General features: G+C 39.5%; 1 protein-coding gene across 2 annotated transcripts; it reads left to right on the plus strand.

The window, feature by feature from the left end:
• The first annotated feature begins 5,229 nt into the window (after positions 1-5,229).
• socs1a (suppressor of cytokine signaling 1a) lies at positions 5,230-10,519 on the plus strand. 2 transcript variants are annotated; one of them, XM_076266152.1, is made up of 2 exons: positions 5,230-5,410; positions 9,575-10,519. In XM_076266152.1, exon 2 carries the CDS (start codon positions 9,647-9,649, stop codon positions 10,259-10,261), a length of 615 nt encoding a protein of 204 aa, XP_076122267.1. In that variant the 5' UTR covers positions 5,230-5,410; positions 9,575-9,646; the 3' UTR covers positions 10,262-10,519. The 2 variants fall into 2 exon arrangements, with proteins under 2 accessions (XP_076122267.1, XP_076122266.1); XM_076266151.1 differs by lacking the exon at positions 5,230-5,410 and adding an exon at positions 8,622-9,037.
• The last annotated feature ends 3,796 nt before the right edge of the window (positions 10,520-14,315 follow it).

Genomic DNA, 14,315 nt, shown 5'->3' on the forward strand with positions numbered 1-14,315 from the left:
ATATATAAAACACATAATTGTAGCAAACCATTCAGGGAATAGGCATTTAAAAGAGAGACAGAGAGTGATATGACTAAGAAATGACATCGGGCGATGGCAGTGCGAGATGTTCAGAACGTAAGAGCTAAAACTTCTACAAACTCACTAACATCCACAGCGGAAAAAGAAGGTAAGAAAAATAGTCGGAAAACTTAGATGTGTAAGGCAAGCAAGCAAGTTTGGCGGTTGTTACTAAAAATGTGAACATGCACGTTGCATTGTTGTGCGGTGGACTTTCAGAATGAATGGAGTCGGAGTTTCTTTAATATCGAGGCGTCATATTTGTCCGATGGCCTGCTATAAAATTAATTGCGATGTCTGTCTGAAAAAGACGCGCTCGTGCAGTCAAAATGAATGGGAGTCTTCAGAACAGGCTTGTCAGTCAACCTGACATAACAGTGTGTAAAGTAGCCTATAATGTGAATGACTTGTTATTTTATCAAGGATTTCTTTCTTTTTGCAAAAAATAAAGTACAATAGGCATTAATTAGTTGGCCAGGAGCATGCTGAAATTATGTGGCAAATTGCGTTTTTTATTACAATGATAAAATTGTAAAAGGACGTGACCGAGGCTGAGGCAAGCCAGGCAATAGGCCTATAGGCCCGACGGTAATTGTAAAGCAATTTACAAAAGATTCACTGAACAAAAATGCTGATGTGGTACATGAAAATGTAGCTAAAAATGTGGAGAATGCAATGCAATCAAGCATTTTGGACGATATATTGTCACAAGCTGGCAGAATAGGCAACAGGCCGATGTGCGTTTTATTTGGAGACTGTTTTGCGCGACAGAGACTGAGTTTGCTGCTGATATTCTGGGGATAGGCCTAGCCAATGTACGACTTTTGCCTTTTAATATATTTGCTGCATTAGATCAGTCTTTCTAGAACAGGCAAGGGCTTTCTAGCCTCACGTCAGCAGCGCTGCATCACCCATATAGCCTACATTAAAACAACCAGCCACCACCTCTAGTGTATGTGCCTCTCTCGCTCAGAGGGGAGGGAGAGGCTGAGGGTCGATCCAGCATGGATTCTAAACTCTGTGGTGGATAGGATCTACAATTAGGTGTTAATAATATTACCACGCTAGGTCGAAGTACTCCCAAGTGCTATTGCGCCACACATTGTAGTTCTCATGTTTATTCGCTTGGAAAATCGTCACGTTTCATGTTGTGTGCCCTAACATTTTTCATCAACTACTCCTGCAACTGTATTTAAGTAGGTAAAACGTGGAGGTGTTTGAATACTGCTATGTGCCTCTCTCTACGGCCACGGCAGAGCCCGCTAGCATAGCAACATGCTAACACATTCGCGCCGCGCGACAGAGCGTTTGAGTGCACCTACCGACGCGGGAGAGGTACGACTCAAAAGTTACGGTAAGAACATATATCACTACTGATTTTGGGTGGCGTGTTCCTTTAAAGGGCCATGTCAACCCATTCCATAACCACTCATTTCATGTATAGCGCCACCTAGTTAAACACAAAAAAGTAAAAATGAGGTGTTGTAATCGCAGGTATCTGTGATCTAACATAGTCAAAACTGCACGAAATTGGAAGTGTAGGATCATTATGACACCCTCTGAATGCACGCCAAGTTTCGTGGAATTCCGTTCATGGGGGGCCACACAATAAATTAATTTATGTTACTATACACCAACTGGCCTGTAGGTGGCCGGAGACAGTTTTCTGTGAATATCTCGAGAACCGTAGGGCCTAGGAGGTCCACCTTTTTTTGTATGTTGGTCTTAAGGGGGCATGTCAACCCATCCCATTACCACTTATTTCATGTATAGCGCCACCTAGTTAAAAATTAAAAAGCAAAAAATTAGGTGTTTTCATCACAATATCTCTGGCTGACATGGTCAAAACTGCACGAAATTGAAAGTGTAGGATCATTATGACACCCTCCGAATGCATGCCAAGTTTTGTGAACTTTCGTTCATGGGGGGCCTTACAATAAAATCATTTATGTGTACATTTAGTGACCGTACACCAACAAGTATTCCCGGGACACTGAAAGACCGGTGTACACGAAACTTGGTGGGCATGTAACCCCACATGGATAGCATGGAACCATCGTTTTTCGTTTTAATCTGTAGCCCCCCCGCTGTACTGGCCCCTCCGAAAGGAGGGTAGGGCAGACACAGTTTTCTGTGAATATCTTGAGAACCGTAGGGCCTAGGCTAACCAATTTTTTCCGTATGTTTGCCTCCAGGGGTCATGTTAACCCATTCCATGTGCACACATGTGCATAAACAGATACACACGCACACACATACATTCACAGTAATCATACGTATGACACATACTCACACAGTAGACATATGTACGCATGCATGCATATGCACACACACACACACACACACCCACACACATAAACATAAACGTGTACACGCACACATGCACACAATTCAAGAATTTCTCAGAATTATGAACAGGCAAGATGGAGGTGGGGTTGTATAAAATCAATTTTACATGTGAAATCTATGAACTAATCATGTTTTGGTACTTGTTGTCTAGCAGATACCAGTGAGAATTGAGTGTGGATAATGCAATTTAGTGAGACAGTTAGAATCATATAGGCCTTTCAGCGTGATTTATTTTTGTGGAAAAAATGTGCTGGACTGGGCGGCGGTCATATTTTGTACCGTTCTGCGGTACATCTAGTTCCTATATGAGATGACGTTGACGTATATCTCTAGTAGCCTATGCTGATTGCTGTGTGCATTTGATTGACATATGTGCAGGGTAGAAAATTAACTGAATTTGCATTGAATCAGGTTGTTTTAACTAATATTATGCTGCAAGATGTTTTTTTTAACTACAATCAAATTCCCTGTTATAGACTAACTTGCAATATTAAAAATGTCCAGTTTATTCCTGTTTATTCCTGTTAATTCCTATGGAAAGTTCCCAACTTTGAAAATTCCCAGAATTTTGCAACCCTAGCACAGTGACCTCAAAACACTCGAAGGCATTTCTAAAACTTAATTATTTTTTATTTTCAGTTCAGTTCTTCAGTTTCCTTTTACTATATGCCCCCTACATTTTTTGGTAAGTGTTGTGTGCATAAAATTGAGTGAGTAATTTTTACTCTGTAGAATGTAACAGTAGAAGGGAAAAGGGAAACTCTTTCCTAAAAAAAAACATTACACATTTGTGATGGGATCTGGGAAATCACATAGTGAAACTTATAAATCTGGTATTCCTCATAATAAATGTGCATTGCAGGCAAGACTGAACATGCTTGTTAGCTAATCCCTCTGCATTCTGCACTGCAACTATTCAGATCTCTGCACTACAGTTGATAGCCTAACAGAACCCATAAATGTGTTTGCACTTTCTTAATTGACATCAATTGAAAAAACAAATGCTGCAAAAATTAAATTCAAACATATATACCCAAATCAATACAGTTGTGATGAGTTGTAATAAATGCAATCGACCACTAAGAGCCTTTAACTTTCATAAGACTTTGATAAGTGAATTTGCAAACCTGCATTCATGTCATCAAGGAAAACAACTTCCAACTGTAACTTATTATCAAAACATGAGAGTACATGCAGTTGCAGTAAGAGGAAATGATAGGTGAGGCTTGATGTCGATTAAAGGCCTGATTTATTAGATTATCAGAGCACTAGTTATCTATAGAGGTGGCTTTTCCGAGCAGTAGCAAGTGTTAGAGGAAACTTCATAAAGCCTGATAGTAAAACTATAATGGAACCACGTGGTTTAAAGATAGGATGTGGCAGTCATGTGACTTCAGGGAACACAGTGCAAAATGAAAGTAATCCAGCAGCCTACAAACTGAACTGAAGCGTGAAAGAATGATAACAAAGCTGGAATCCAAGTGATTTTATTCAAACATCACATGTCTGTTTAGGGTTGTGTGTATGGGTCACACACACACACACACACACACACACACACACACACACACACATACATACATGCCATGCAGGGATGTAGTGAAGGCTAAACGTAAGTAAACACAATTTATCCACCTCTGAAATTTCAGAGATAGTTATTCACCTCTTATTACAGTAGAGTTTATCCACCTCTCAAAAGAGTTAATTAACCAGTTGCAACTTTTAACATTCAAAAATCACTGTATAACCACATTTACAATATGTACACTCATCAACAGTCTAGGAACCATTTAATACCACTGGTATGGTTATAAACTTAATAAACATTGGACAATAACCTTCACCATCATCAAACATGTTCTGAATACCGCATATATATAACATATACTGAATCTGATACCGCATGGCGCAGTCATAACCTTACCGTGATCACATAATTCATAGTTTACCTACTTATTTTACCACTACACCCCTTATGCCATGCAATGCAAAGGCATGGAAACTGGTATAATAATGACTATGTACTTAGCAGGCTAAGCAGAAAGTATGTTTCCATATTATCTCTCCAGCCCCTCCCATTCCCCCACTTTGTCCTGTCCAAAAACTGTAAATACATACTTTCAAAGTCCAAAGTGAAAGAGCTTTCTCTGTATTCAAACAGGTGTTTCTAGGTTATGAGAATAGAATACTATCTGGCCTGCTGAGGGTCTTTCAGTTTCTGAATGATAATCCCTTACAAAAAATAACCACTTTGTCCTGTCCAAAAACTGTAAATACATACTTTAAAAGTCCAAAGTGAAAGAGCTTTCTCTGTATTCAAACAGGTGTTTCTAGGTTATGAGAATAGAATACTATATGGCCTGCTGAGGGTCTTTCAGTTTCTGAATGATAATCCCTTACAAAAAATAACCAGTTTAACAAGTACAATGCGGTTATAGCCTACTACAGTAGCCTACAGTGCAGTACAGTATATTTGCATGTCCAAAATACGGCATTTCTGCAGTAAAGTATGGTACTATGCAGTTTTGTGTGCAAAATACTGCATTTCTGCATAACTGCATTTTGTTGTCTCTTGAACTCTGCAATGAAAATAAAGTTGAATCTATTCTAATAAGAACTATTTCCTCCAAAAACTGCAATTTTGACACCTGAAGTAGGCTAATGCAGTTATTTTTTTGTAAGGGATATATATATGAAGATATATATATAGATATATAGGCTATACATAAACTCACACACTACAGACTTGCCACTGCGATTGCGTAAACAGAGCTTGGCTTTGCTTTCACTTTCGCTTTCCTTGAAATCATCCTGTTCTGAAGAACGTCGCCGTGTAATTGCGTGTAGGCTATGCCTATCTGCCAATCTAGAGTAGAAATGAAGTCGTATTCTTAACGATACCGAGGTGTAATTATGTTTTCACTTTTCGGTTTGAAGTGGTTCCTTTATCCCCGTCCCCTTTCTGTGTCTTCTTCAGCTAAGTCAAATCTTCTCATCCAAGGTGAGTCACGCTGAGGCTATTGCCAAAGTAGTGTCCACATCAGATGCGTGAACACCTTGAACACAGATTGTGTTTGTGATTTTATTAAAGCTTAGGTGTCTTTAACATAGCCCAGCCATGCATCTAGGCTAATCTTGCGTCAGGCTATGCGCTGTAGTCGACAAAGCTTGATTTTCGTCTGTCATGTCACTATAACAACAGTTAGTTTTTTACTTTCAGTAACTCATGCATATTCAAAATCACATGTCAGTCTAGCTTGTGTAATAATAGCTTATTTTGACATCTAGGATAAGTGCCACCAGTGTACGTTTCCCTTAAATGAGTAATTCTCATTTCTGTTTTACAGTCGTGCTTTTGAGATAGGCAACAAGTAGGCTACTGCCACCACCACCACCACACACACACACACACCCTTCGTCCTGTCCAAAAACTGTAAGACCTACAGATACAGCCTACGGAGAGCAGATACTGTAGCTAACAAACGTTAACAAAAGTCCTGTTGGCAAGTTTGAGGAAAAGTCGGTAAAGGGGCTATTTCACACAATTTGAGTGTGCTGAATTCAAATATTTTGTTTACCAAGCTCAATTTTGAATTTTAAGCTTGCTAATTAGCATAACATCACATACTTTTTGGTTTTGCCATCAGATATCATAGGAATTGCAAAAAGAAACATTCTCCAGTGCATCATCACTGCATATGATGCTGAAAGGGAAGTGGATAGGACAAATCCTCAGAACTGATTAATGTCCCTGTACTGTAGCTATTGCAGATAGCGATGGTTATTTGTGAAGTGGAAATAAGTCTATCCTCACTCAAGTGCTGTCTAGCAATGTGGAATGTACAGTAGTGATAACTGCAAAAACTGCTAATTCAACACTGGTAATAGATGCTCAAGATCTAGCTATGTCTTTAGGACACCCATCTGACTGCAGCACATTTAAGAAGTATGCAGGAAAGTTTGTAAGAAACTTTTGTATTGTTATTTGGTATTTGTTATGTGGTAGCAAATTATGTTAACTATCAAATAAATAGACCTAATGTAGAAATGCACACAGCTATTGCAACAGATAATGGTGTAGGCCTATCTGATTAAGACCTGAGTGGTTGAAACATATTTATTAATACACTGGGAGCAAAGACTATCTTCACTTATTTCCCTTTGCAACTGTCAAAGAAATCCCAGAAACACGGGAAGGCCTAGGGTAGCCTACATCAGATGGCCTTAAGATTAGGATCTTCTGCATAGCATTAAGTGATTTGCATGCAGTAATTTGAACACTGACCTTGATCTAGCTTTGGCTATTTAATGGTAATTTATTGCCAAAACACCACACAATATAAATGAGCTATAACAAACAATAAAGGACTTAATCACAGACAAACCACTATTTTACTGAATACAAAAAAGAATTAAGTAGGAAGTTTTGAAAGTTTAAAACCCAGAATTGACCACCAAATTCAACACAAATGACTCAATACACTTGGAGGCCTGCATCCTTTCTTTTCCAGATATTTTGGATTTGGATATCGTTTCAGTATCGAGTATCAAGATATTTATAGCAGGTATTGTATCAAAGTCATAATTTTGGTATCGTGACAACACTATGCCAGAGCCACTCTGTTTTCTATGGTGGTGGTGGTGGTGTTTTCGCTATCTAGGTTCATATGTACTGTAGGATATATTCTGAGTTGAAGGTTATCTGTGCAACTTGTTATTGTGATGAAATGCATTAAACACCACATGAGTGACTCACTATGTTAGCAGTAAAAATATGGTTGTGTTTTGATTAGAATTTCGGAGTTTATTACATGTTAACTGTAATCATGTTCCCATTAAATAGGCTACATTAATAAACTATAGTATGGGTTCTTTAATGCTCAAACATGTATTTAGAGAACACTTTTATTTGGTTTTAGTGATTACTTTTGAAATCAACCCAATTTAGGGAAAAATAAGCAAAAAAAATCACTATTTTATGTTAAAATGCTGATTATGCGGCTTAGAACTCAGAATTGAGCTTGGTAAACAAAATATTCAGAATCAGCACCCTCAAATTAGGTATGAAAGGTGGTTTACCAACTTTTCCTCAAATTTGCCGTCAGAAGTTCTCTTCTGTGAAGCTGCTCTCCCTCTATTTAGGAGAAGTCCTAAATGAAAGAGCTTTCTCTGTACAGACGTTTCTATATGAACCGTAGGCTACTATCTGACCTACTGAGGATCTTTCAGTTTCTGAATGATCATCCAGGTGAAATGGCCTAACCTCATTCTATCATTGCAATGATGGGACCCTGCGCTTATCCTTGCAGACGTCGATGACCAACTGTTTTTTCATAAAAGTGCGCAGATAATATGGAAACATACATAGGCTGGTCATTATTATTATTATACCAGTTTGCATGGCTGGAATTAATGCACCTGGACCGACCAGCTGTCTCTCACTTTTCCAGAACTGAAACTCGGGATGAATAGTCTGTCTGAAGTTTCATTTAGCTCGGTTAGCATCCACAGCAAGCCTTGCACTTGCACCACAACCTACCATCAAGTGCTCTACATATCAATTTGGCTATCTATTGTTACATTTGTATTCTACTGCAAAATAGGTTACAGCATTTTCCTGTTAGAGATTAGTATGCTACGAAATTTGAATGCTTGCTGCATGCATGCTATGTGCTAGATCCCAAAGCAGCAATATGTATAGGCCTATTTATCTCAGCATAGCACATTATGAACATTCTCATCATGTTTGTCCACACACAAATGATCAAGTAGGCCTAATCTATCACTCCAAATTATGTAATGGGTTGTTATATCTACGTTGCTTTGACATTGCAGATCGAAAGACATTCCATTTTAATAGGCCAAATGAAAATAATGAAATGCCAATAGGTGACAGGCAAGTGTGAAACAGGCCTATACATTTCATCAGTCACTGCAGAACATGAATGTGGTCGGGGGAAGCTATGTTCAACAGGGGGCAGAACAACTTGAAAATATTCACGTGCAGGCTTAGGCTATGCCCTGCATATTCGTATGTAGGCTATGTTGTATGTAGTATGTACAAATCATCATGTTTTACGATATGCCAATGGTCCATGGCCATTTTACTTTGTTTTAACTTGACCAATTGTAATTTGATGGTTGTGAGAAAGGAATCCATGACATGAAAGCCTTGAAAACTGAATATAAAATCTTGAAATCATAATACAAGCCCACGGAAGGCATCGACCTTAAATGAATCGCCCTATTGGAAATGTATCTGTTCAATGGAAGTGAAACCCGTTTGTGAGGAGCGTAGAGCCTACAAGAAATGGCAGGAGCCTAGTGAAATGCTGTTCTATGAACTTGAGGCTCTTCCAGGAATTGCTACGGGGCGGGGCTTAGCCTAATGAAACTTTGTGTAGCCTATAAAGCATAGAGAGGTTGCGAGTTGTACAGTAAACTGTTTGGCTTGGTACGAACTGGATATAACTGTGGAACATGTATGCCCAGTGGAATAAGGCTAACTAATGACTGTGGGAATAGTATCACATCGTATTTGGAGTTATACAAATGATAATTCACTGTTTCCCGTCGTGGGAAGAAAGCTTAGATTTTGGAAGCCTCTCTCCGCACAGATACATCTACGGTAAGGTTAACGTAGTTTTGACACTATAAGCAATACGATCATTGTCAATCAATACGATCATGTTATTCACGTCGTTACTTTTTATGTTCCGCCATGATTTTATTGAAATTCAGTCTTATTTATACTGATGGAACGGTCCGAAAAGTGTCATAGAGAGATTGCGATATGGGATGGGGGGGTTATGTTCACAGACCGAGCAGGCTGGCCAGCGATTTCTCCGTTGGCCGGTCAGTTCTGTTTGTGGGATTGTATGCCCAAGTTGGTTGTGGAAAGCTATTTTCTGTTTGTAATAGGTTTGGTATTTGCCAATTAATTGAACTGTTCAATAGTATCTATTAAGTCCGTTTAATATTTCAGCGCTGTAATAGGCTATCAGTTAGGCTGTGTTAGTGTTTATTAGCCTACGTTGGCGGTGGCTTTCCGTCGCTTAGGCTACAACACGCAACAAGTTGTGGATAGCGGTGACCCTCTGGACATTTAATTTATTTGACAAGGATTGTAGCATTTTAATCTAATGTCTAGCCTTTTGTTTTGCAGATTAGTGAGACTCACCTGGAAGACGTTAACAAAAGACTATGGGAGACCACACAGGCTGGTCTTCCATGTAGGATGGTAGCACACAGTCCACTGGAAGGTAACACAGGCCCAGCTGAATGCAGAGTAAGAATTGAGCCCTCAGTGGCTGACTCCCTGGCTCACCGGCCCCGGTCCTGCCAGCAGACCACCAGGCGGGACGGACAGACACACTTCCGCCCGTTCAAGAGCGAGCAGGACTTTAAAACCATTACACAGACCACCTCTATGTTAGAGAACAGTGGCTTCTACTGGGGACCGATGACCGTGGAGGAAGCCCACCACAAGCTGAAGAGCAAACCCCTGGGGACCTTCCTCATCCGTGACAGCCGCCAGAAGGACGTCTTTTTCACGCTGAGCTACCGGGCGTCTGCGGGGCCCATCAGCATCCGGATCAACTACCAGGCCGCACGCTTCAGCCTGTCCGGGAGCAAGGAGTCTTTCGATTCGCTGTTCAAACTGTTGGAATACTACATAACCTCGCCCAAGAAGAGCCTGACCCGCCCATGCAGGAAAGTACAGGTACAGTCTTTGCAGGAGCTGTGCCGCCGGACAATAGTAGAGGCATGTGGGGAGCAGCCGGACATAGACAGTATTCCTGTCAATCCCATCCTCAAAGACTTCTTACACTCATTTCCCTATCGACTCTGAAGATCATACTGAATGCATTAAGCTTGCTGAGCAACATGGAGGGACTAGCCATGCTCTGCTGGCCAAAGAGGAGTTGTTATTATTTTTGTAGCACATATTTGGGACCAGCACAAGAAAATTGTGTATGGAATGTTTACACAACCTGTCAATGTTTACACTATTCAAGGAGGGTACTCCTTTTGAAATTATTTGCCTGCTATGCAGGAGTGAGTATTTCTAGATATTTGGAAAATAAATATGATTATCAAAGTTTTACAACATTCTTCTACTGGTCCTTTTTAGCTGTTTTTGACCTTCTGGGATGGAGGTATTCTGATTTTTTTGGGTGGGTGGGTGGGGTCGAGGAATTGTTCTGATATTCGCAGAGTTGGGCTATTAAGACAAATCTGAGTGCAGAATTGGGTAGGTTATAAATGTTAAAAAGAAAAACTCACTGGTTACAAAATATTCTCTACTAAACAACATCCATCTTCAAATTCAAACTCAAATTAGTAGTAAGTAGGCAGTTATCTTACCACATGCCTTTATATGTCTGAACACATAGAGTAGGATCAAATCGGGACATAGTTCTAGAATATGATTGGCATGGTGAGATTGCATAGTGATATATAGTGTCATCACATGGGAAATTTCCTGTCATTGACTCTTTACCTGCTTGGCTTGACTACCTGTGACTGTCTCTGTGAGTGTGATGTGTGTGATTACTATTGTGATTCATACGTGTAGGATAAGTGGTGGATAGGTGGAGCTATGGTGACAGTAATCGCTGTGCGCCCAGACACACATTTACAAGAAATGAATGAGGTTGCAATAACTCGGTGTGAGGGAGAGGAGGAGCCATATAGACAGATTGTTGCTAACTTGAGTCATCCATGCTACCAATAAAACGAGATCAGAACAGCCTGATACTCAGAAAGTGAGTAAGAGTGAAAGGCCTTTATGTTCGCCACACCAGTTCAAGTAAACTTCAGATCAAAGACTTGTGATTACTCTGAATGGGGAAGTATGGGGAGTTTTGTGTGTGTCTGGGTATTGACAGTTTCCCCTTACACATTTGAATGACTACAGGACTGTATTTGGTCCAGACAGACACACACACGTCACTTGAGGTTGAGTTCATTACTTGCAAATCTGAGTGACATAAAATGAAAGAAAAGATTATCCAATTGGCCAGCCCCTGACTGGAGTATTCCAGAAGGATTCCAGGGAATTCAGTTATGATCATGTGTCAAAATAAAAACGAAAGCAAGAAATGGGGTAAAGGGCTGTAAATGCACTGATAAGGCCCATGTGACTTAAAAAAACGAAACCTTATCAGATCAAAATCACTGCTAAATAATAGCTCGTATTTGTTCAGCCAATAAGAGAAATAAATCAAAGTGCAGTACAAAGAGCACTTCAGCTTTCCTCAGATACTACAAATGGGCAGGTGATGCTTCTCCCTTTTGAAAAGCTTCTGGCAGATCACTAGGGTTCAAGAGATGATAGCTAATCTTCTGTACATGCTGTGGTCAAGGGCTTCCTTGTTGGGCTTACTTGGTGGTTACTAGTGCCCATCAAAACAGTCACTTCCAGGAAGAGACAGTTGTGTTTCCCTGAAAAGTCCTAATCTCTACTGAATCAGTCCTCTTCATGTGTGCAAACACAGACAGACACCAACACACTGACACACCGACACACACACCGACACAAGTAGCTCTAGCTCTGTTCACAAGAGGCATCTAATCCCTTAATAGGTTGTCAAGTAACCTTAGGTAGTACAGGCTTTAACTAAATGTTATCTTGTAAAACGGGGAGCTTCTCCCTGAAGGTCTCAAGTCAAGTCATGTCAAGGAAAACTGATTAATATAAATACACTTAAAAACACAGAATCTGTGGATCTGAAGAAGGCCTTATGGCCAAAACATTATTAAATTAATCAATATGCATATGGAGCAGAGTGTATAGGACTTTTCCGTTATTTCTGGAAAAACAAACCACAGAAACAAAAATGCCGTTCACAGGTAGCTTTACACAACATCACAAATCACAAATAAATAATGAACAAAATCAATAACACTTCCAAAGACAATTAAAATAAGAATGTTTAAATAAAAGATGAATTAGTTCAATTATTGACTTCAACTGACTAATTAATTTAACTTGCACACAACTAATTTCCATTTAAAATGAATCACTTACATTTCTATTACATTTATATTTATTAATTTAGCAGATGCTTTTACCCAAAGCGGCTTACAAAAATGAATAACATTCAAGCTATAATGCAGAGGAGGTAACAATAATTACAACAATAAATACTACTTCCTATATTTCTGCTGTCTGTGGCATGTGCCTCAGCATGAGAAATACTGGTTAACTCATGAATGAGTGCTCTACTCTTAAGTCAACCCATCCAGAACTTCAGACACTTGAGGTAAGTAAAAGTTGGTCTATGTGTGTGTGTGTGTGTGTGTGTGTGTGTGTGTGTGTGTGTGTTTGAGTGCTTTTCAGCTCACTACTACCTCTGAAGCCACAACTCTGAATTCCAAGAAGCTGCTCTATGAGGCTGTCTGCCTCACGGTTACTATGACAACACTTCTTGTCACTCCACATCAATGCAGAAGGTCCCTTGTGGTCGACACCGAGAAACAGTGGGCTGGCATGTCAGCCTGTGTTCAGCTGCACCTAGAAGCACATGTTCCACTCTACCAGCACAGAGGGGGAGGGTGTCTTTCTGATAAAGCTCCCCCGACCTACCAGCGTCCCCATAACTAGTTGCTTTTTAGTAAAACTGCTCAGTTGATAATAACATGAGAATGATCTAACAGGAAGTGATGTCTTAACACATTGTCTGTAAAGGTGGAGGTGGTGGTGAAAAAAGTTGCGAGGACGGGGGGAGTGAGAAAAGAGAAAAACATAAAAGTCAAACATTGAGTGGATATGAGTGTGTGTGTGAGACAGAGAGAGTAAGAATGACAAACAGACAGAAGGTTGACTTCAATGTTTCTGTTTCAGCCCCATGTTACTAACCCTTTCCTCTCTGTGACAATACACACATAGCCTAATGGGACAAAAGACTGCACCTATAGCCCCAGAGAGTTCAAACAGATAACATCAGTGCTTGAGGATTACACACGATCAGCCCCTTCCTCATCATGACACATCTCATCATGACTTTGCTGGGAAACAAGGGGCCAGACACATTCTTAGTGTTGACTAACACCACAGGCAGCAGTTGAATGGATCAAGGGAAAAGCTCCATGTGATACAATACTTCCCTCACAGTGCGTTTCATGTGAAATTAGCTGTTCATGTCCTTCCTTCTTTTCTTTATTTCTTATTCCCTCCGCCTTATCATTGTTTCATTTGAACTAGGAGGCAATAAGGTCATTATTCACCCATTTACCAGACTTTGTGTGACTAAATCATGGAAATTTCAGTCAAAATTTTTTTTTGTATATAAATATACACATTTGTGATTTACAATGGTAGTTAATTGACAAACATAACATTAATTGACAAACATAATGTAATCATTTTGAAAATAAAAACTGAATTGATAAGTCTTTCATCAATCAGAAACTAATGTTCAATCATTGTTTAAATTTCCTGGAACAACTATGACTGAAAAACAAGCAAAAACAAGTTTATTATCAGTTGTGAAATCAATTCATACGGAAGCTTCCACAGAGCTTTGAGATCACACAAAGCTGTGGCTGGACTGGGATCATGGACACCAGAGAGCCTTCAACTTCAATAGCAAGAGCTCTCACATGGGACTACACTGTTTGTCAAGTCAAGTCAAGTCAACTTTATTTATATAGCACATTTCATACAGTACACAGAGGTCATTCAATGTGCTTTACATAAACAAAAGCAAACAGCTGATAAAAGCTTAGAAGGGCAAAAGTAAAGAATAATAATAAAATAATAATAATAATAAGAAGAAGAAAACATAAAACACACAAGGCGATAGTACATAAAAGCATAAAAGGGCAATAATTTAAAAGTGTTTAAAAAGCATTAATTAAAACATCATAGAAACTACTAAAATGTTAGCTGAAAGACTTTC

This window comes from Alosa pseudoharengus, unplaced genomic scaffold, assembly GCF_046254945.1.
Source record: "Alosa pseudoharengus isolate Yale_2024_CS ecotype anadromous, Long Island Sound unplaced genomic scaffold, YU_APseudo_1.1 YU_APseudo_1.1_scf_4, whole genome shotgun sequence".
Classification (NCBI taxonomy): Eukaryota; Metazoa; Chordata; class Actinopteri; order Clupeiformes; family Clupeidae; genus Alosa; species Alosa pseudoharengus.